Below are 24,856 nucleotides of genomic sequence, written 5' to 3' on the forward strand. Positions count from 1 at the left end.
ATGAAGCAGTGCTACTCTTTTCGAGGTTGTTGAGATTAACAGTTAGAGTTTATTTCGTTTATTTAGTCACCAAGAAAAAAGCGTCGTTCTGACATTTTGTATGTGATTTGGTTTCGCTTGCCAGTAGCAAAACTTTCTCCACTAAGGATGACAGCTGCGCTTATCTTATTCCGCCCCAGCATGTATTGTTCTGCGAGCACAAAAATGAATCATCAAACAATTATCGTCAAATGATTCTACAATAAAACAAAAACATTCCAAGGCTGGTAGTGTCGTAGCATTATAAAATAATATCCGCAGTTATAAACAAGCGACTTGAATTAAGCTGCAACGTAGTTCTACGTCATCAATGCGTTCGTGTCTTGAACACAACCTCCTATAATTTTTTTTGTCAACCTTCAATAGTACCACAACAATGTGCGGATTCTCATCAGAAGAAAACACCATTCGACTACAGCGGTGCCTGAAGGGCAAGGCGTACGAAGCGGTGAAATGCTTACTTATGCATCCGTCAAACATTCGATTTGTGATGGATACACTGCGTATGGTGTTTGGACAACTGGAGTCGATTGTACGCTCTCTGATCTCGAGAATCAATTGTTTGCCAGCGATAAGGGAGGGTGAACTCGACACGATTGTGGATTTCACTGTTAACGTCCGAAATTTCCGATTCCGCATCAGGAAGCGAAATTAATCCGTAGCGATTTTCGTGCGTCCAAAAAGGGAAATACCTTTGTAAATGCACACAGCGAGACATCCAGGGGATACACCATTCACGGTTTCATGAGTTTCGGTGCCTGCTGTTCTCCAAGCTCTCCAAGAATCTCTCTGTGCCCGAAACAACAAAGGTCACTTATTCTGCTCGTTTTGTGTTTTATGTTTCCCCTCGAGCTGTGGACGCTAGGGAATATTTCACTTGAAGTTTATCGCTGCAACTTTGTGCATCTGTTAGACGCGTGTTTGATGCTTGTTGAATGGCGATGCATGGAAAAGCCTCTCGTTCAATATTCAGTGCAATGCGTGCATTGATATAAAGAAACAAAGAATCGTTGCTTCTCGAAATGACTCTACCAAACCATGCAAGCCATTAAACCTTTTTCAGGGTTCCCGGAACTTTTTACTAAAGAGTTATTTATGAACTTTCGACGTATTCGCAAATAATATCCGAAATCATAAACCAACAAATTTCAAAAAAAAAAAAAATTGCGTAGTCCTACGTCCTAAGCGGTCGTGTCTCGGATACAACCGCGGTCGAGCTCAACAAAGCTGAAGAGTACTTGTTTCACATCGCACAGCTCGAGGGATTCCCGAACGAAGTAGCTAATTTGGAGAGTATTTGTTTAACTGACAACGTAAATTTGTTTATTTGGATTTGATAAATGCGCTATTGGATGTAATTGAGGATTAAAAATGTAGCTCTCGTAGATCGATTAAAACATGGCGAAAGGTCTAATTTCGATTGTCCTAAATGAATAGAATTGTTTTCGTTTCTATATAAAGGACTAGACTAACAGAGTATTGTAACCCCATAAAATGGTACTGGAGGCCACTGGCCCAAAACGATTATTATGATTGAATATGTATAAAATTGATTTGTTGATATTTTGAATGTAAAATAATAACTGTAATGTTTTTCTAACATTGCAGAGCTGCTTTTTGTAATTCAAACATTCGCAATTGGTGAACAAGACCCGAATCAGGACGATAGTTACATCGAATAAAACAATTCTCGCGTAACTCGAGAAAAACGTAGTTGAAGACCCGAACATTATTTCGCGAATTGTCTTAAAAGCTATCAATCTTTATCACTGTTTTCACCACTAGCTGTCAAGAATAACTTTGTAAAACCAATCGTAACTATTGTTCCGTGATTTGAGATTAAGGTTGAAGCCTCGGAGCGAAAAATGTTACATTGGACGTTTTGACTGCCCGCGATTGCACATTGGACATATTACGTTGCACTATAAGAATTTGATTAGTTAGTTTCAAACAACAATCCAAATATCAGCATTTCGTTCTAAAGACTGATTATTATTGTTATCACTCGTTGAATTGCACTGAAATTGATAATAACACCTGTAAGAAACAAATTCCAAAACGACCGAAGTACGACTGCGAGTTGTTTTGACTGCTTTGTTACTTCGGACGTTTCGGCCGTCGGAGGAAAGTGGCGTCCGAAGTAACAGCCGGGTGCTTAAAATTCGAATCTGTACATTGGATATTTTTTGTATCGGCGACAAAAAGATGAAGAAGATAGATACGTGAACGGTTGTTTTTGTAATACATTCAATGATTGAAAACTAATAGCGTGCATCCATTAACTCGATTTGTTTACATTTGTTACATAGGACCTTTTCAAAAGTTACGCGAGAATTGATCTTTTGTTTTTACGTAATAGATATATTTTCAAGGATATATTTTTGAAGATATACTTTGAATGAAAGAATATTTAAGTTTCAAATAAGGAAAAAAATGAATCTATCATTGCAAAGCTTTAAAACTAATCATTTTTAAATTATTCTCTAGTTGTTTTCCCATAATTTTCATATCCGTCTAAAGAAAATCTGAATCATTTTCTACTTTTGGCAAATTCCTTGAAACACATCAGGTGTGTCATATGGAATTATGCTTCTAACCAACGCTACTGACCAGTTTCTTTTTAAATAATTATATCAAACCTCATGTCCCGTATATCAAATTACACGAGAATGGGAAGGATAAGATGGTTAAACTTCAGAATCTCATATGAGAGTAGCTCAGATTATACTGATCATGAGATGGATAAATTCGGGTTTATTCTTATATATAGAAGATATTATTATTCATCAAAATTGTAGAAACGATTCTTAAAAAATGATTTTAACGTTGACCTACTCTAAATACTTCTCACTATTCAAACGAGTAAGACAGAGCTGAGTACAAGAGTATGCGATATATCGATTATTAAACTCATGATAGTCATGCTTTATCTCTAGAGTAATTTATAGAAAGAGGAAATAAAATTACATTCCCATATGTTCAACAAATACATTATTCAAGAGCAACCAAGTATTCCTCCTCATCTTTAAACCAGCGTTTGATTCAGCAAACTAACGCACCAAGCAAATAATTCATGAGTCCAAATTGTTAGCATCATCGAGGTATAATCGCAAACTTGTCATTCTAAAACATACGTTCAATTAAATGGAATACTATCTCATACACTTATGATTTTTACCTACATAACGTTCAAACGTCCGAAAATATCACACAAATCCGTATATGAGTTGGCGCCCGCTCGTAAATCCATATAGTTGTTGTTCGCGTCCGACGCTCTGAGTGCCGAACAAAAATTTAGTAACCGAAACCCCGCCCATCGAAAATATGCATCAATGCAATTCGCTATAAAAGTGGCGAACACGATGCGCTCTACAACAGTGTTTCGATAACCATCGTCCGGATTTGCTTCTACCACCGAGCAGTTATAAACAGTACTTCGATAACCATCATCTAGTATTCCCACAATCATCGTGCAGTTTTGCTTTAACCACCGACCAGAGAGCAGTTTTCCTTCAACCATCGAACAGATTGCAGTTTGCATCAACCACTGCGCAGTAAGAAGCAGCAAGAATAATATGCAGCAGCACAAATAACAACAGCAGCGACAGGAGAGAATGCAGAAGCCGAAAGTAAAGTTGCATCTCACCGACGGTTGCCCAACTATTCCACATGTGAACAAAATGCGAGTGATAATTTGCAATTAATACTGACGGGTTGCGTCTGCACCCGAACAGTTGTTATTACGATGTGAGATAAGGATGGTCACGCTCACACGCCTATGCGTTATGCTCTTTTCTCTTTTTTTTTTTCATTTTTTTTCTGCAGTCGGACTGAACGAGTCGCACTTTATTCGAAGAGTGGAATGTCTAAAAGAAATATGCTTGTTACTTATTGATTGCTAAGCCAACATTAGTCCAACGTCACCCTTGCGATTATTTCACAGATATATCCCCCTCCAGTTTTTAATTTTTCGGAATGGAATGAGTATATAAGGAGTGAGAAAGATTTGAGCAATTTTATGTTTCGATAGATCTTTTGCCATGGAATTGTTGATATTGAGTTCTGAAGATTTCTGCATATGCCTGTTTTATTCTTCTTCAATCGTATAGTTATATATTGCATGTATGAAGATTAAATATATATTTATATACATTTTTTATCTTATTCCAGTAATGTAACGGAAGGCCGTAACGGAAGTACAATGGTTCAGTTCCGAAATATGACTGACGGAAACTATACCTTTGTCATCAGGAGTTCTAATAGTGAGGGCGATTCCTTGGAATCCAGCACATTATTCATCCCAAGCAAAGACTATCGTTTGCCTAAACCAGAAATAATCAAACTGCTATCAGACTCTGGAAGATACCTACTCTCATGGAAAGCAAATCCTGAGCATGCATCAAAAATAACTTCTTACACTATTTTCTGGTGTAATTCAAGCAGCAATTCGCCTAACGATTGTAACGGTTCAATCAGCTTCGATTACGTTAACGGGACAGCCAACAGTTACGAACTAAATAATGTGAGCTCGACACTAAATTTTGCCGTAGCCGCTAATTCCGGAAAAATGTCATCTGGAATGGTATGGGCATCGTGTACGGCAACTCAGAAGAATGACATAGGTAAACTCAAAACGATTTGGATTCCAGCGATGCAATCGACATATATTGATTTAGAATGGAAGCTGGAATGTGGGGATAGTGCAATAGTTGAAGGTTATAATATTATTTATTGCCCAATAAACTCACCAAGAGATCAGAGTTGTAGAACTCCTGAAAAGTCTCTGAATATAACCGGAACTACATCGCACCGTATTAGTGAGTTGAAACCGTATGTGACGTATAAAATACAGGTAGCCATGTATTCTAGAACCCGAATCGGACCAAGAAGTGAGCCTCTTTTCAATACAACACTTGAAGCAGGTAAATATTTCCGATTTTATCATCATCATTCATATTGATGTCACATTTTATAACAAGAGACACCTCGATGCGCGATCCACAGGTTTTTATCAGTCTCTATTATATAATAATTCTATCCTTTCAGCACCATCACCACCACGAGATTTGATATGCAAAGAGATTCGAAATGACTCAATTACATTACAATGGAAACCACCTTTGCACATTAATGGTGGCAAGATGAACTATGAAGTATGGTATAATCATTTAAACACCAAAGTTTATATCGAGGATTATACTAAAGCTGTAACATATACACTGACAACACTAAAACCATTTACAAACTACAAAATAATTGTTCGCGCATACACCATAGGATATTCCAATACTTCAAACTCCGTAGATGTAACAACTGAAATAGGTGTTCCTGGCGTAATACAGCAGCCAGGATCTGTGGATTTAAATGATACCAGGCTTGCAATACAGTGGTCATCACCAGAACTCAAAGCTGGATGCATTGAATATTACGAACTTAGGATAAAGACTAAAGAATCGGATACTATCACGCGGGTACAGAGCCCATTTTGTCGTTTAAAACGTTCTATATGTCAAATTGGTTCAACTGAATTTAATCGCACTGACAAATATGAATTTTACGTACGCGCAGTAAATGTTATTTTGAGTCCCCATGCACCAAATTATACCATATGGAATAAACTACACTGTGGAGAAAAGTATTCTTATTACATAGAGCAAGGAGTACCTGATTCGAATCAACATTATACGTATTATAATTCGATAGAATGTGAACGTAACGGTAACGAGATTCCGTTCATTAACTGGAATAGCATAGACAAATTTGCTACTATTTTACACGGTGAATGGTCAAAACCACTCTCACACTGGTGTAATTATGGTCCTGAAAACACACCAGCGATTATTTTTCTAACTATAATTGCCTGTTCTGGCATCGTTAGTTTAAGTATATGCACTTATGTGAGTTTGAAGAAAATGAAACAAATTAAGAATATAAAAGTTGTTCTTCCGGACGCGTTGAACGATATTGTAGCATCAGATAAATCTAATGTCTCGAGGGATTTCAATTCATTCCATGGACATGACAACTACGATGAACTGCTAGTGAAAGCTCAAGACGATCGATCTCTTTCGTTCGCATTAAATCACAGACATACAGGAAACAATTTGCCCGCTTTGGATGATGCAACGAGCTTGAGCTCGTCTCAAGAGAACCTTAATGACGGAGATGGAATAATCAATGATGTAGATTTGTTGTCCCTTTCGGACGACTACAAATCGGTAAGTATTGCATATTACCTTCGGAAGGTTGCATTTCATCATTCCGCTATTCTAAACAATTTTAGCATTATAATTTGTCTTTGGACAAAGGTTTGGATCAAACAACGCAAACAAAATATAATAATTCTACTGATATGACCATGGCACCAAACAAGGATAACTTGTTGCATTTCAACACTAGCGGTTACGTTTTGGCTCCCAAACATGGTTCAAATGGATATGTGCTGGCACCTATGCCAAAGGTATGTTAAAATGCGACCCTGAAGAGTGTTCATAATGTGTTAAAGGACTTTATGTTGTAAACTGCTGCATAGAATTTTTTTCTCAATGGGTTTTGAATGGCTGTACCTTTGTTATAAATAAAAATCAGACTAACATGCATTATTCAGAAGCTACAAGTTTCTTCCTTTAGAATCTCTATGAACGTGAATAGAATTGTCATCCGGAAAGGGCAAACCAAAGAACCATTCATAACACGGTTAGAAAGCAATTAAATAAGCTCCCACCATAGAAGTTTCAATTAGAAGTACCCGTGTCCATTTGGAATCGTTTTGCTTCTGTCAAATCAGAACCGTTGTTGGCGTACAAGATTCGTGCAAGAAACAAGACTCTGAAACTAAACTATTTTTCGGCCAATCATCACTCGCCGAAAAAAAAAATCGGCATTGCGTTTCTCGCAAAAATTGAAGTGAGTGTATAACATTCCCTCGTTTCTCATATTCTTAACGACAGGAACAATTTTTGGGACCTCCCTTAGCCCCCACAATTCCTTGAGTTCCACGGCCAATGGTCGGTACTTACAAATTTTGCGACCATGGGTCTCCTCCAGATTTTGGTTCAGCGGAATAGCGACATTGATGATGGTAACATTGCGGCCGCTCTTGTCGTAAACCACTATATCTGGGCGGTTGTGGGTGATCGAGAGGTTGGTCAGAACAGTGCGATCCCAGTACTAATTGAAACGTAACTTTTCAAGACATGTGCAGGCAGGTACCGGTAGTTTGGTACGTTGTCTTCTAATAGACCTCATTGAAGCGCCAGTTTTCAACGAACAATGCGGGCCACGTTGTTGTGGCGCTCGGCACATCCGGCAAATATCACCAACGTCTTGATGCCAGACGTACCGCCTGCAGTTTCTTGTCGGCATTATCCTGTCCTGGATGGCTAACATGTCGGCTTCTACTACTGAAGAGAGTTCACCACGCATTAGCCACAGATTAGATGTGGCCTTGTCGACGCGTGACCGGTCCAGTTGATGGGGTTGGGCACCATGCACAGCCTTCTGCTTTCAAGCTGCAATCCACTCCTCCGCTGTCTGCAGATTGCAGTTGAGATGGTACTCCGCTTGCGCCAAGTGCAGAACGCTGTATCCTCTGTCAGCGGCTCAGACAGCCCAGTATAGCGCGTTTTGGTTGGTGCAGATGTAATAGGCACGGATCACCAATCTATTCATATCGTGTGTACACATGATCCGTCGCCTAGAGGTACCCACAATGTGGACGAATGTCGTATGTCAGTCGTAACACGCCTCGTAGGCGCAGCGTTTCGTGGGTGTTGTCGATGGCTGCTGTTTCCGTGTGGCGTAGCTCTTCGGATTGTCCTCCAGCCGCTGGCCGCTCTCTCTTACGCCCGTTCCAGGACCAGCTTCAGTTCGGGGACCCTCCTCGGGTGATCGCATTCTTAATATTCTCCTTGATCGTAGCTCCATTTCATTGATGTAGCTTCTTTGCCGGGAGACAGCGGGGCGGCAAGGTATATTAGAGTCCCACCTTTCCAGAGGAACCTTTTTGGGGAGCCGCCCCAAACATGGGGAACAGACGCACCCCCAAGCCTTCAATGACCCTGGAGTTCTTCCCCGAGAGATATATTGCGCTCTGACTCGCTGGCAGCCCCCCACTCAGCCACTTTTGACACCCGTTCTCGGAGCCAAGACCAGGTGTGTGTTTCCCGTTCATGTCCGATGCCGTCAAATGATCTTCGTGGAGGCGTAAGAAAGGAACATTTGAGGCCATCGGACAGGCTCCTACCCTAGTGTTGATCCCCATTAAAGAACCATTTTAAAAATTTATTTTTGAGACTTTCAGCCTCCTGGGCTGATTCATCTCGAACTGAAATAGGGATGTAAAAAAAACCGGAGGGCAAAAAATATTATCTAACGCTGCATCGAAATTTCAAAATAGAGCAATTTCACGCCAAAACAGCCGACGGCTGACCCGACCTTCTTGATTTTCTTTGAAATTTGGTACTTATGATGGAAACTACATAAAATAACAATTTTCATTATCATACGACCAATTAAAATTAGACTGATTTTTTATAAGAGCGTATTCGGAATCATTGAACTTTTTTCCGAAAAATCGTAGCTCAAAATCCAGATGGCCAGAAGTTGTTGATAAACAAATGAATCATTTATAAAAAACAACATTTTGAATGCACTGATAAACTGAATTAAATGTTGAAAACTTTTACATATCAAACATTCTGCTTCGATATTTATTGTGTATTTTTCTTGGAATATTAATATTCAACAATTCAACCAAGTTTGACGTATAGTGTGTTCAACTGTATAACATTTTATCCTAGGACTAACCGTTCTCATTGGTTTTCAAAAAAATTGTCATGCATCATATTTCAATCAACCATCTGGATTTTCAGTTACGATTTTTTGAAAACGAGATTAATGATTTGAAATACGCTTTTTTAAAAAGTCAGTCGTAATTTAAATTTGTCTAGATGCAGCTCAACTCTTACATTTTAAGTATGAATTGGGCCCGTTTACAGCGATCGATCCGTTAGACCCAAGTTTCCACTACTCGGTCACACATTTCGACCGGAATGTCGCGAATTTTGCGTTGGATGTTGTCTCTGAGCTTTCCTAAAGTGGCTGGCTTGTTATCATATACCAGTGACTTGACAAATCCCCATAAAAAGAAATCCAATGGCGTCAAATCGCATGGACAAGGCCGACCAATCGACAGGTCCATTTCTCGAAATAACACGTTCACCAAACTTACATTTTAATAAATCCATTTTAAGGCCACATGTTGAAATCACAAATCTTTCATTTCTGGTAAAAAAAACTTCCAATATGTCGCGATAGGTCGTTCTCATCGACGGAGAAATACGCCTCATCGCTAAAGACGATTTTGTGTTGAAAATCATAATTTTCTTCAAGATTCGCCAGAGCCCAATCCGAGAAGCTCATATGGCTCATAATAGCGCTTTATATGGTCAAGTTCTTGAGTAAATTTGATCTTATGAGGATGTGGCCCAAGATTTTTTTTTGCAATATACCTCACAATCAGGTTTGGGAGATGCCAAATTCTTGAGAACGTTGTGAAATTTATTTTTTTTTATCCTATCAGTTTTTTTCATTAGGCTCATTCAGCTGTAACAGAGCCGAATTCATTCGTAAACATTTTTTATCTGGAGATAATGATTGTTGTATATTACACTGTTACCATTTTTAGACGTAAGAGTATTCCTAATCGATAAACATTTGATTTATCTATTACACAGTAGCCGTTCAGGCGTAAGAGTATTCCTATTCTATCGATACACAACACATGTCGCCTTTTTCGGCGTAAGAATATTTCTATTATTCGAATGTTCACAGTTGGACTGTTCACAGCGGTACTGTTGATATGAGGCTTCCATTGTTGTGTTATTAATAGCGCCAATTACCAATGCAGCAGACCGAAAATGTGGTAAGGGACTGGGATTACCGTTACATGATGATTGTTGCGTGGACATAGTAATTTTTAATAATGATTAAGCTCGTTCGTGTACTTCACAATGATGAAAACGATGATTTTGACTATCGTGTTGACATTGACAGATTATTAAAATGTTTTAAGGATTCGTTCACTCGAAAACTCAAAACTGTCTAGTGGCCAATGGATGGCCATTAACACTTCGTGAATTTCTGTTTCCGTCAATCCAAAGAGATTACTCCATTCTCCTTAATCTGAATATTTGAATATAAATTAAAATGGAGTAATCTCTTTGGACTGACGGATACAGAAATTCAAGAAGTGTAAATGGTCATCCATTGGCCACCTGACAGTTTTGAGTCTTCGTGAGAACGAATCCTTAAAACATTTTAGGAGATGACAAAATGGTCATCGAATAGTTTTTTAAGGAGTTTGAGATTTTAAATTTAGCTGATCTTTTAATGCACTTGATACTGCAAATTTGTGTTTGGCTTGTATGTGGATAGCTTTTTGTTACACACGTTAACTATCCAAGAATCTTCCTATATTTTTATTCTTTTTTCAGGCTCCCGATTCTAACGTCATACGAACAAATTGCTTAGTAGGAAATGGGAACACAAATTCTTCAAAAATGCCGATTATGGTGTCGACAGATGTGGAAGGGATTTCAGGTAATTTCAAACATTTCTATTGTTTATACATTAATTTTGTACAACTTCATTTTGTTCATTTAGGATATGTAACACACAAGCAATTAGTAGACTATGGACACAAAATGCAGTGAATACACGAACAATCAGATTGCCCCCAGACAGTGTTAACGACAGTGATGTCATTACGAAAGAAAGCCATAGGTGAATATTTTCCTGATTTTTGAGAACTTCCATCACTTCTGCCTGTTGTTGCTTTCTGATATGAGGTTGAACTGGGCTGACGTTTCTGGTTTCTAGTATTGTGACACTAAGCCATCGACTTCGTGTATAGAAAAAAAATATAGGAGGTTGTGTCCAAGACACGACCATATTTTTGACGTAGAACTGCGATGATATTTTATTCAAGTCGCTTGATAATAACTTCGGATATTATTTTGGAATGCTGTGAAATTTTAGAAATAACTTTCTAGTAGAAAGGTTTGGTCTCCCTGAAATGATTTTTATTGTAGAATCAGATGACGATAATTGATTGACGATTCATCCTTGCCCTCGCAGAACAATACACAAGCTTATCGCACTGTCGCGGTTTGTTTCATGCAGCCTGAGGGCATCCGTATACTAGCACATAGGATTTGACAGCGTCAAACATGTCCGGGTCGCAAATGCAATTTGCGACCACTGTCACTCGCGAGAACTGCCAAACTCTCAAGCTGGTGTAAAACAAGGCACTTAACATACTACCAGGTGGGTCAAAACGTGAAGTGGTTTTCTGCAGCCATTTAAAAAATACACAAAAGTAAATTAAGACGATTGAGCACAATTTGTGGAATATACTGATACTTTATGAAATACTCATTGCTATATTCATTATATTCATTACGTTTTACGCTGCAAGCGTTTCATTTATTGTCTTTGCGTTGAAGGCACCATAATGATTTGCGCCATTTGGAAAACGAAATTAAGGACGAAATTAACACACTTCTAGAACAAAAAATAATGAATGAAAATTTACTTTTCTGTATTCAATATGTATTCTATGTAATAGAGTAATACGTTTCCTCGAAAATTGTGAAATAATATGAAACTGAAATTGTGTTTGATGCTGATTTTATATTATAATGGTGAGTTTTTGTGATTATTGTGTTGTAAAATATTTGGAAATATACAACCAAATGGCTAAGTAAGCGTCAGGACTACGTGTTTTAAGTAATCGAATGACTTAAAAATCTACATACTATTTATAAGATTTCAAAACTACCTTCTTTAAATTTTCACGAATTTAACGATTGTTTCGAGTTAAATATGACGTTTACGTTTACGTGCGTTTTAAGCCAGATGTAAAGAAGGTATTTTAGTGCGGTGATAGCTGTGTTCTTCGGCTGAAAAGTAAAGCTAAAAATTTGTTTCGTTTCGAGTGATGTCGTCACACAACTGATCCGGTTCGAATTTTCGATTGTCATTCTGTGAATGGTGCTGCATAGTATAAATTGTGGATTAGATTTTTACGGAAATGATGTTTGATGATGAGCGTTGGAGATGTTTTTCCGCACGCAAAACGCAAATTTTCGAATAAAGCATGAGCAGCAGCTAAATACAACTGAAATTATTGAAATGATGCAGAATTCATTCAAACCCTTTTATTTCACTTAAATTCTTTCAATTTCTTAAGTTGGTTTACATTATAATATAATACTACATTTCAAGTGATTAACCTAGGGTTCTACGTTTTATATTATCATTCAGACCCTTGTGATCATCATGATCATTACATTTCACATAATTTTTTTTTTCAAAAAACAGGAAGTGGGTTATATCTATGGTATAACCGCAAGGGTGACGTAGGACTATCGTTGATTTAGAGATCATTTGTTTGAAGTTGAATCTAAATCCATCCTGAATGAATGAATAAATAAATATTTGGGTGACTTCAAAAACGAGAGTGTTACTTTGAAGACTCAAGGTTTTATGCATCCAATATTGGATACAAAAAACCTTGTTCTGAAGAATAATCTTCAGAAGCTTTCCTGTTAACTGCACTTGATTGACAAATCACAAAACCAAATGTATGTTGTCGCAGTATTATATGGATAGAAAACATTAAAATAAACTCGCTTGAATGCAATTTTCAATTCCAAGGGGAACTGGCAGATTATTTTTCAGCAACGATCATTTCTTTCCAGGTTTCCTCTCGATAACCAGCAAACGAAAAGAGTTGCGCGCGTGTATGTGTGTGTGTGTGGCGGCTGCTTCTATGTCTTCCCGAGGAACCGTATTTCGATGCTGATACTCTCTTGGTCACCTTCTCTTCTCCTTCTGATCGATCGGCTTTTATGCGCTCCCTCACAGTTAAAACAAACTGATTGCATTTCAGGTCAGGTCAAGCCAGGTAATGAATACCTCGATCCCTCGCCGTTCAGCTCGTTCAGTAACGATGTTGTCTTGTCGATGTCCTCAGGCGTCGTGCACAAATTACGTAACGCAAAAATCCGGATTTTGAACCTCCCCTCCCTTTCGTAACGCAATTTCCTATCTCTAATAAACAGAAAGTAACGCAACATCTAACCCCTCCCCCCTTATCGCGTTACTTAATTTGTGCACGACGCCTCACGAAAAATGAATGGGTTTCACCACCAGAATATCATTTCAGTATGCTTTTCGTGCGTGATTGAATCGAGAGAAGGTGTGGTTTACGATGGCAATTTGGAAGGCAAACTAGAGGAGAATGAACTCTCTGAGTATGAAAATTTCGGCGACTGAGCAATAATCGATTGAAAATTATATAATTTTGGCGATACGAAACATTTTCCGTTTTTCATGTTATGCATCCAATATTGGATACGAAAATATCATACTGATGGGAAAGAATAATCTTCAGAAGCTTTCCAGCTAATTACACTTGATTGAAAAATTACGAAATCAAATGTATTTGGTCGCTGTGTTCGCCATATAATTAGAAAACATTAAAAAAACTCTTTCGCATGGATGTATTCTTCAATTCCCAGGGAACTGGCAGATTATTTTTCAGCAACGATTAGATCTTTCCGGAATTTTCTCGATGCTGTATGGCATCCAAACGAAAATTCTCGTTTCAGTTTGGCCTGCAAAAAACTTTTCTGAACTCTAATCCATCAAATTTGGAGCCCTGAAAAGGGCCGTTGATTATATGCTAAGCTAATATAGCACCCTCTCCTTGGATTCGACGGGCCAGCTGAATGTCCTTGGGCATGATGTGACGCGTTTTACGTGGATAGCACACAAATTTGTATCTTCGAATAAGCCTCCTGCAGCGTCATAACCGCGGAACTTTGGAAGCGCAAGTCAGTTTTGAGTTCCTGAGCAATTCCACGATCCAAAAGCTGCAAAGGTAGCTTGCGGATCAGAAATTCGGTCGACTTCCGATAGCGATGAATTTCACGCAAAGTTCCCGGTCGATAGCGATGTGGCTTCTTCACCAATCCTGCGGCTGGTGCGCTTATTCGAGCTGCTTTCGTGTGCCTTACCACTGAAAGACTAACCTGCTATCTGCTTGGTCCCAAACAAACGAGTCGTCACGGTGCGAGAGTAGAGTAAGAAATGAACGAAAGCAAAGGAAGCGTCATTTTATAACCTGTTTTCGAAGCTATCATTAAGCTATTGAAACAATTTTCCGACTCAATAAATAGCAATCATATAACTCTTGGACATTTTATCTTTTGTATGAAATGATTATCACTGTTCTGTTGATCCGAAGCAGAATGAATCACGCTTAAAGAAGGAATGGTTTTTTTCTTGGAATTTACTCAGCAAATATAATGCCCTTTCCCAACACTTAAAAACGACAAACGGTAAACAGTTTCATCAAAGTGATTTCTTCGATATGGGGATATATTCACTACATGTATTTGTATTCTTGTATTTCATATTCTTCATTATGCAATCCATATCCATGGCACCTATCGGTATCGAATTATCATCGACACCACGATTTTCGCTAAATGCTCCTTTCAGTTCGGCCTGTAAAAAACTTTTCTGAACTCTAATCCATCAAAATTGGAGCCCTGAAAAGGGCTGTTGATTATATGCTAAGCTAATATAGCACGCTCTCCTCGGATACATGCAAAACGCGTCACATCATGCCCAAGGACATCCAGCTGGCCCATCGTATCCGAGGAGAGCGTGCTATATTAGCTTAGCATATAATCAACAGCCCTTTTCAGGGCTCCAAATTTGATGGATTAGAGTACAGAAAAGTTTTTTACAGGCCGAACTGAAAGGAGCATTTAGCGAAAATCGTGGTTTCGATAATAATTCGTTACCGATAGGTGCCATGGATATGGATTTCTTAATGAAGAATATGAAATACATGACATGATGTAGTGAATATATCCGAAGAAATCACTTTGGTGAAACTGCATTATAAAATTATTTGTGTACGAATGCCGCAATCCGATAGTCGACTCTAATTTGCGCTGGGTAATTTCCTCGGAGGACTCGATTCCTCCTTTGAACATTAATAATCTCTTTCTGGCAAAACGATGTGGTATGAATCACATTATTTGAATGATAGAATGAAGAAGTTTTCTGCCAATTTCCTTCAACCTCCAAACGTATCTTTCTCCCGTTTGTCGTTTTCGCGTTCGCTAATCCTTTCTCACAACACCCATTTCTCGTTTGAAAAATTGTTGAGTAAACATTGTTTGCCAGTGCGCGTAGAGCGGGAATTCCTAAAGATTCATTGCACCTCTAATAAATTGCCGAAAGACGTGGTCTTACGTTGATCGCACTTGATTGAAAAAATCCAAAACGAAATGTATTTGGTCGCAGCATTATATGAGTAGAAAGCAAATAATCGCTCGAAAATGACTTGATTTTCGCGATGTGAAACATTTTCCGTTTTTCATGTTATGCATCCAATATTGGATACGAAAATTTCCACTGATGGGGAAAAAAAATATTCAGAAGCTTTCCTGTTAATTGCGATTGATTGAAAAATAACAAAACCAAATGTATTTGGTTGCAGTGTTATATGGATAGAAAACATTAAAATAAACTCTTTCGTATGAATGTATTTTTCAATTCCCAGGGGAACTGGCAGATTATTTTTCAGCAACGATGATAGCAACGAGAATTCCGCGCGTGTATGTGTGTGTGTGTGTGTGGCGGCTGCTCCGATGTTTCAAGCGGAACCGTGGCATCACTCTCCTCCTGGTGGATTCCCTTTTGGCCTTAGGTGCACAAACAGGCTCTTGGTGACACCGTTCATCAGCGTTCTCATGATAAACGAAATTAGCTTCACAACAACAGCGACAACATGCTCCAATCGCTGTTCAATCATAACTGAGTGGGTTTTACGAGCGGCGCTCGCTTATATACCGATTGGTGATTTCAATAGCCTGTTTTGAAAGCAATTTTAAGACTATTGAAACAAGTTTTTGGATGAAAAAGTAACAAGTATCTGACGCGTAGACATTTTATCTTTCAAATGAAGTGTTTATCATACCATTTCGTTCAGTTGTTTAAGAGCTTTTTTTTTTTTTTTTTTTTATCTTCGCTTATTTTTCGTCGGCCTATTTCCGCCACTTTAGTGCCAATCACCGACATCAGGGAGGCGACTCCACCTGTTCCTACCTATCAGACTCAACAACTCATGAGCCGGGCCAACTTCTTTTACTTCCGCTCCGAAGGAAGACGTAACCAGAGATTTTTCGCCTCAGAAAATCCCAACGACGCCAGCTGGGATTGAACCCAGGCCGATCGGATTGTGAGGCTGTTACGCTAACCATACAACCACTGGCGCCGTCGTTTAAGAGCTATTAACGCTCAAAATCTCGGTCTCCAGCGTAACGCTTTCGTTCTCGAAACTTTGTTTTTACACCCCGGTATAGAAATGAAAGACGTAGTCCTACGTCAAAACAATTCTTTTTTTAGTTAGCGAATGGGCGCACCTTGTTCCATAGATTTGCCTTGAGTTCGCCGAGTAATTTGATAGGTTTGGCAATGACAGCTAAATTTGTAGCACATCTTGACTCGCGGATCATATCCCCTTGCCCGGGGCTTGGTTTCATGTCAATGCATTGAACACATACCTCAAACGCTTTTCGGTGGTCTTTTTCGCAATTGACATACACGCGGCTACAGGCATACTTGTTGCACCAGCACCATTATTCCACATTTCGTAACTAGTATTAGAGATGAACCAGCCTTTGGCTGAAAATCTCTTTAATAAAGAAAGAAAAGAAAAAATCATAACTACAGTCGTACCTCGATATAAGGCATCCTCGATATAACGTAACTTTTTCAGATGTCTTAGAATTAAAAATAAACAATGCAGAAATAGTTTTTGGAGTATGAATTATGTTTCCAGTAAGTTTTCAAACGAATAAGTACCGTAAAATGGGATAGTATTGGTATTTTTCTCAATGCTTTGTGAATCTGTAAAACCAGAACCAAATAATATTACGTTTCATATTTTCAAAACAAGTACTGTCCTAGTTGAAACAAAATGAAATTAAGCTCACATTTTTAAAAATATTTAAACTTATTAAAATAAATGTTTCATGTGCAGTTTCAATTTGGAATCTCAATCTGGATGACAGAATTATTCAATAAAGTCGAATTAAATTAGTTCTGGAAACTTCCGGCGCATATCAATACATGGTTGAATTTGTACCTAATGGAAGTTAACATCCGAATCATCATTTGCCACACCAAACGAATCATGCGAGATAACGATATCCAAACACAGCGTTCGATTTCCAGAAAACCAGCCCGTCAACAGCGCGTGATTGTTTTTGTTTGTATCTCAAGGAATCAGACCCGCGATAGGCGCGCGGATGCTAGCGTAAGCAATTTATGTAAACCTAAAACCAAGATAGAATGAAGCACATCAGTTCTGTTTCGACCGTCAGAGAAGACGCTTCCATTTTTTTCAAAAATCCGAACCGACCCTTCAGGTCTTGGACATTTCACAAACGTAAACAATGACGTCGATCGGTACTAGAGATGTGCAAACCAGCTCATCATGGTGAACAGCTCAGATCAGTTCAGCTCACCTAAAAGAGCTGTTCTTTATGAACAGCTCTTCAGCTCAGTTGTCAATACGCTATACTCATCGGAAAACAAAATGTTACTGCGTGTGTACTGGAGCAAAACTATCGTAAATTTTTGTCATTTCTCTAGTCTCTTTCTTTATTCGTCATTTCTCTAGTGGAAGGGAATCGATTCGGAGGTAAGTATTTTATTTTTGTTATTGTTATGTTTTATGTTTGTTATTTTTGTTATGATACATTTTTTTAGGTTCCGCGCAGGAAGCGATGGATATCAGTTTGGCGAATGATGCACAATCTCAACAACTTCGCCACACAACTATAGTTCTACAACAGTACACCCAGCGAAAACCATCACCATTACTACCACCGACAGTAGCCCACAAAATAGACAAAATTAAAGAATCTTCTATCGATAGTGGCAAGAATGAAGGCGATTTGGCACCGGTTCCGAAACCGGTCGACAGCACTACGAACGTAGCTATTTCAGGTAAACCTTTTTTACGCAGTTAGATGAGCGAAAGATGTTAGGAATATTGTTAATAACAAGGTTTTTCTCACAGCAGATTTGATGTTCCAATGTGACAAACGACGACGACTTCGGGCTTGGCGCCCGAGAGCAATAACTCCGACACAGAGATCCTGAACCAATGTCGATACAGTAGAAGAAAAAATCCGCCTACAGCCTAGTGTCAAACCGAGTCAGTTGCCCCTACTGGCAGGTTACCTTCGGACAACAATTAGTAGACAGACAGATAGTAGACATTTTAAATTTGATTGGATTTCAAACAAAAAAAAGACGGGTGGGTAATGTCGGGGACATAACCGGAGTGACGTAGGACTATACAAAGGGGACAGCTTTTGTTAAATATATATTTTAAATATATTGTTTTATTTTCTTCACCTACGTGAATACCTACCTATCTACCTGAAAAATGGATTAGTTTACTGTTTACTCTTTATGAATATGTTGATGGTTCTGAAAAGAACCTTTGGTGTTGTGTTTTTGTTATCACTCGATATTCCCATCTTGTTCAGCTAAACCTTCCTGTTTAGCGATTTGTTGTCACTCGCCACAGCTTTCACAGTTGGAAAATTTCTTCCCATCCAGCTTGTGACATATTTTACAGTAAATTACATTCAATGGCACGTCGCATTACCACCACTCAGTGCCGGATTGGAGGTAATTTTAACCTGTAATTGAACATTTGCGATGACAGTGGTACAGTGTCGACTTTCAATGTGGGGTCATAATTTGGATCTCTATGTTTACAAAAATGTCCAACAAAATAAGTCGCATTACATGTCCGTCCAATTAGCTAAATGTCGAACTAATTGTAGATTACTGTACTTTAATTCTGGAAACAATTTAAGAATTGGTGAAAATTGAATAATCAGGAAAGTCCCCAACTATCAATAAGCTCAGAACAACTGCCAAATTCACATACTCATCAAATCCTGGCAAACAAATTATGAAAACATCAATTTGTGTTTTATTATTATTTTGGATAATGTTTTAGAAAGCATTGAACTTTATTTCCTAAACTCTTTTTTGGAAGGTTTAATGGCCCTGAAAAGCGCCTTGTTTTATGGAATGGTTCCAATTTAGAAAACTTAGTACTCGTGGTTTTGAAAAAAACCATTTCGAACGCCCTCGATGCCGCCTTGTTCTGGATTTGCCGCCAAAGCAGTTTGTATAAAGAACAAACTTTTTTCTTCTGCTACCTGATGCCGTTTTGCGATTGCGTTTGCCACTCGCCATTCGCTGCAACTGCCTGGTGTCTTGATGTCCGCCGAACCGAATGTGTTCTGTTCCGAATGCAGGTTTTCTTATCGTCGCGAGCAGCTTTGCCAGCTAACTCGATCACTCCGGCGGCCGAAACTATATAACGCCGGCTAGGTGGACTGGTACACTGGTACTAACGCGCTCGGCCTAGCTACCTTTTCCGGTGCAATTGGCGGATGCACCTACGGGAAATTGCAGACCACCACGGTTCGAGCGGGATTTTGCCTTTCCCTTCTTTTTTCCTCCTTTGTTGAGTACACGATGCCGATGCCGTACAACCACACGGGTTTACGGTTTGAAAGAAAATAAGATATTTTTTTGGGGTCCGCGTGTTTTATACTCTAGCGGTACACACTCACAGGATAGAGACAAATCGGCAGACTCAGCCAAAGGGGCGGGTCCAACGAGACGAACGAATGAGCGTTAAAAGGGAGCGATGGCAAAAAAAATACATTCATTACGATTTGTTCGCTCGTTGGATTCACATATAGGCTAAAAAAGGTCCTTTTCAGGATCACAAAAAGTCTAAAGAGTTTATTGTTTTGTTATCACTCGATATCCCCATCTTGTTCGGCTAAACCTTTCTGTTTAGCGATTGCATTTGCCACTCGCCACAGCTTTCACAGTTGGAAAATTTCTTCCCATCCAGCTTGTGACATATTTTACAGTAAATTACATTCAATGGCACATCGCATTACCACCACTCAGTGCCGGATTGGAGGTAATTTTAACCTGTAATTGAACATTTGCGATGACAGTGGTACAGTGTCGACTTTCAATGTGGGGTCATAATTTGGATCTCTATGTTTACAAAAATGTCCAACTAAATAAGTCGCATTACATGTCCGTCCAATTAGCTAAATGTCGAACTAATTGTAGATTACTGTACTTTAAATCTGGAAACAATTTAAGAATTGGTGAAAATTGAATAATCAGGGAAGTCCCCAACTATCAATAAGCTCAGAACAACTGCCAAATTCACATACTCATCAGATCCTGGCAAACAAATTATGAAAACATCAATTTGTGTTTTATTATTATTTTGGATAATGTTTTAGAAAGCATTGAACTTTATTTCCTAAACTCTTTTTTGGAAGGTTTAATGGCCCTGAAAAGCGCCTTGTTTTATGGAATGGTTCCAATTTAGAAAACTTAGTACTCGTGGTTTTGAAAAAAACCATTTCGAACGCCCTCGAAGCCGCCTTGTTCTGGATTTGCCACCAAAGCAGTTTGTATAAAGAACAAACTTTTTTCTTCTGCTACCTGATGCCGTTTTGCGATTGCGTTTGCCACTCGCCACTCGCTGCAACTGCCTGTTGTCTTGATGTCCACCGAACCGAATGTGTTCTGTTCCGAATGCAGGTTTTCTTATCGTCGCGAGCAGCTTTGCCAGCTAACTCGATCACTTCGGCGGCCGAAGCTATATAACGCCGGCTAGGTGGACTGGTATACTGGTACTAACGCGCTCGGCCTAGCTACCCTTGCGGGGAACTCCAGATCAACACGAGCGGGAACTCCAGATCAAGGTTCGAGCGGGATTTTGCCTTTCCCTTCACTTTTCCTCCTTTGCCATATCCAACCATGGCTGCTTGTGTTGGTTTGTTGATGTGAGGTGATGCGAAACGATGTGGTGTACGGTTCGGATGAGAATGATCGTTACGGCAGCGGAGAGGGGATTTTTAAGCTGACTGGCTGGCTCGAGAATTACGCATGTGTGAGACTGCGACCAATGTTTCCCTCATTTTTTTCTTTTTCCTTTCCAATCGTGCTTCATTCTATTTCGCTGCTGCTCTGGTTGCCCGTTTTGGTCGGTACGATTTGAGGAGCACAAAATGGACCAATCAAAAATGGGCACATAGTGTATTTGGACAATGCTTGATATTTCACAATTATTCAATTATTTATTTCAAGAAAAATGAAATGTTATTCGTTATGATAGATGCGTAGATATATTTCCTATCAATTGATGCAAAAACCTTTGCGATCTATTGAGAAATGCTCGAGTTATAAGCGTTCCAAATCTTGCATTTTTTCCTTCTTGTTCAGTGCCTAGATTTCCATTTCACCCCCTATATCTTCCGGTTAGACGTAGTCCTACGTCAAAATACATTCATTACGATTTGTTCGCTCGTTGGATTCACATGCAGGCTAAAAAGGGTCCTTTTCAGGATCACAAAATTATCTTCAATCTAAAGAGTTTATTGTTTTGTTATCACTCGATATCCCCATCTTGTTCGGCTAAACCTTCCTGTTTAGCGATTTGTTGCCACTCGCCACAGCATTCACAGTTGGAAAATTTCTTCCCATCCAGCTTTATGACATGTTGTACAGTAAATTACATTCAATGCGACGTGCCGAAGCGCCACTCAGTGTCGCATTGGAGGCGATTTTAACCTGTAATTGAACATTTGCGATGACAGTGGTACAGTGTCGACTTTCAATGTGGGGTCATAATTTAGATCTCTATGTTTACAAAAATGTCCAACTAAATAAGTCGCATTACAATGTCCGTCCAATTAGCTAAATGTCGAACTAATTGTAAATTACTGTACTTTCAATCTGGAAACAATTTAAGAATTGGTGAAAATTGAATAATCAGGAAAGTCCCCAACTATCAATAAGCTCAGAACAAATGCCAAATTCACATACTCATCAGATCCTGGCAAACAGATTATGAAAAAATCAATTTGTGTTTTATTATTATTTTGGATAATGTTTTAGAAAGCATTGAACTGTATTTCCTAAACTCTTTTTTGGAAGGTATAATGGCCCTGAAAAGCGCCTTGTTTTATGGAATGGTTCCAATTTAGAAAACTTTGTACTCGTGGTTTTGAAAAAAACCATTTCGAACGCCCTCGATGCCGCCTTGTTCTGGATTTGCCACCAAAGCAGTTTGTATAAAGAACAAACTTTTTTCTTCTGCTACCAGCTGCCGTTTTGCGATTGCGTTTGCCACTCGCCACTCGCTGCAACTGCCTGTTGTTGTCTTGATGTCCACCGAACTGAATGTGTTTTGTTCTGAATGCGGTTTTTCTAGGTGGACTGGTGCACTGGTACTAACGCGCTCGGCCTAGCTACCCTTGCGGGGAACTCCAGATCAACACGGTTCGAGCGGGATTTTGCCTTTCCCTTCACTTTTCCTCCTTTGCCATGTCCAGACATGGCTGCTTGGGTTGGTTTGTTGATGTGTTGTGATGCGAACCGATGTGGTGTACGGTTTGAATGAGAATGATCGTTGGGGCAGCGGAGCGGGGATTTTTAAGCTGACTGGCTGGCTCGAGAATTACGCAAGTGTGAGACTGCGACCAATGTTTCGTTCATTTTTTTCTTTTTCCTTTCCAATCGTGCTTCATTCTATTTCGCTGCTGCTCTGGTTGCCCGTTTTGGTCGGTACGATTTGAGAAGCACAAAATGGACCAATCAAAAATGGGCACATAGTGCATTTTGACAATGCTTGATATTTCACAATTATTCAATTATTTATCTCAAGAAAAATGAAATGTTATTCGTTATGATAGATGCGTAGATATATTTCCTATCAATTGATGCATAAACCTTTGCGATCTATTGAGAAATGCTCGAGTTATAAGCGTTCCAAATCTTGCATTTTTTCCTACTTGTTCAGTGCCTAGATTTCCATTTCACCCCCTATATCTTCCGGTTAGACGTAGTCCTACGTCAAAAATTATTAAGTAAAATCAAACAAACATTTTCACAAACTTAATTTGTCTGATCAACTATAAAATCAAGTTGGCTTTAAAATCACTTCCTGAAAAATTACCATATCGGAAAAACAATGAACGATAGGTGTAACTGTTGTAAATGATCTTATACAAAAAGAGATAAACTTATTGATGGCGGAAAGTAAAATCCCTCGCGAGAAAATAAACTCTGCAGAAGAAGGTTTGGTGACTTTGAAACTAGCTCATAATTTGCGTTATTTTGTAGAAGCAACTAAAAATGATTCATGATTATTTTTTGTCCTCGCAAGACCAACACACAAGCTAGTAATGTGCCGCAATTTGTTTCATTTTCTTCAGCGCACAGCATTGAATATTAGAGTGGCAATGAAAATGGTCATCTCAAATTTTCAAATGTTTCGATTTTTTTTTCAAAAACATTTTAAAGAAAGTCCTGTCACTTTTTTTCCATGCATCCATTGGTACTTTAACCCACGTGTATATGCATACCGGAACTACAAAAAGCGGACGGATATTGTAGCTGATGATCAGGTGGTCTCCGAAGCCATAAAGTAATTATTGATTGCATTTGTTTTCTTATATAGTTTACATGGTTTCGGGGCCAAGGGTGCAATATTTTTTACATTTTTCTTGAAAGTTAAGTTTATTTTACATAACATATCCAAAAATCAGAGAGGTGTTAGATTTTTTTGAGAAAAAGTGATTTTTGGAAAAACGATTTTTCGGACCATTGGTTAAATTTGAAAAAAAAAACATAATTTGAAAACGAAAAAAGGCACCTCGGATTTCTGGATATGTTGTGTAGAAAAAACCTCAGCTTTCAAGAAAAAAAAAACAAAAAGTATAGCGCCCTTGGTCCTGAAACCATGCAAACTTTCAAAAACAATTACAAAAACAAAATCCGTTTCCCATTGCAGGTGTGGTATTTTTTTTTAGAGAAGACTAACTCATTGGGTTCAATTTGATATGTCCATCTACTGAATCGGTGCAGTAGTTCAAAAGTTATGAATTTTTGGAAAACAGGAAAAAAGTTGATTTTTCGGACCATCTTATCAGGTTGTTTCATAAGTTCTTACCCTCAAAGGCCAATCGTTTGCTAGGCATAGGGATATCGTGCCGCACCGGATATTCATCCCCATTTTAATGTTTTTGGACGTGGGACAACGTCCGCCACTCGAACCGAGCGCGGGTCGCCATACCCGGGTGTAAAAAAATATCAAATCCAATAATGCAAAAGAATCCAAAAATCTAGAATCTAAAAACAAAAATCTATAATCCAAAAATCTAAGAACCCTCAATCTAAAATAAAAAAAACTGTAAAGGACACGACCGCATTTTCGACGTAGGACTACGAAATTGTTTTTTTTCAATATGCTTGCTTATCACTTAGGGTATAATTTTAGAATACATCCAAATCTTTGAAATAATCTTTTAAAAGATTGTTTTAGTGGCGAGGAAAGAGTTGTGGTTTTATAGCAGCTAAAGATGAGTAATGATTTATTTTTCCTTTGCGAGAATAATACGACACACGAGAATAACCAAGAATTGCGAGCTTTATTTTCCTTCTTGATGTTATAGCTTAAACATTTATCGTGATAGTCTTTTTCAAGTGGAGGTATACACGTTCACTGGCGATTATATGTTCGTCCCATCAGCACCATTATTCCACATTTCTAATAAACAAAACATTAAAATCTCTTAATGGTAATCATTTTAATTAA

General features: G+C 38.6%; 1 protein-coding gene and 1 long non-coding RNA gene across 3 annotated transcripts in view; both read left to right on the forward strand.

Moving 5' to 3' along the window:
* Positions 1–10,780, forward strand: part of LOC129771215 (cytokine receptor-like) — a 75,197-nt gene extending 64,417 nt beyond the window's left edge. For both annotated transcript variants that reach the window (XM_055774639.1, XM_055774638.1), the window contains 5 exons: positions 4,210–4,961; positions 5,086–6,257; positions 6,323–6,499; positions 10,536–10,641; positions 10,705–10,780. In XM_055774639.1, coding sequence (XP_055630614.1) covers positions 4,210–4,961; positions 5,086–6,257; positions 6,323–6,499; positions 10,536–10,641; positions 10,705–10,754 — 2,257 coding nt within the window. In that variant the 3' untranslated portion in view covers positions 10,755–10,780. The remainder of the gene's footprint in view (positions 1–4,209; positions 4,962–5,085; positions 6,258–6,322; positions 6,500–10,535; positions 10,642–10,704) is intronic.
* A 5,913-nt stretch (positions 10,781–16,693) lies between these two features.
* On the forward strand, positions 16,694–18,534 carry LOC129771222 (uncharacterized). Its single transcript, XR_008742314.1, has 4 exons — positions 16,694–16,965; positions 17,168–17,830; positions 17,899–18,138; positions 18,212–18,534. It is a non-coding gene; the product is annotated as an uncharacterized LOC129771222 (long non-coding RNA).
* Positions 18,535–24,856: the final 6,322 nt, after the last annotated feature.

Source organism: Toxorhynchites rutilus, chromosome 2 (assembly GCF_029784135.1).
Source record: "Toxorhynchites rutilus septentrionalis strain SRP chromosome 2, ASM2978413v1, whole genome shotgun sequence".
NCBI lineage: Eukaryota > Metazoa > Arthropoda > Insecta > Diptera > Culicidae > Toxorhynchites > Toxorhynchites rutilus.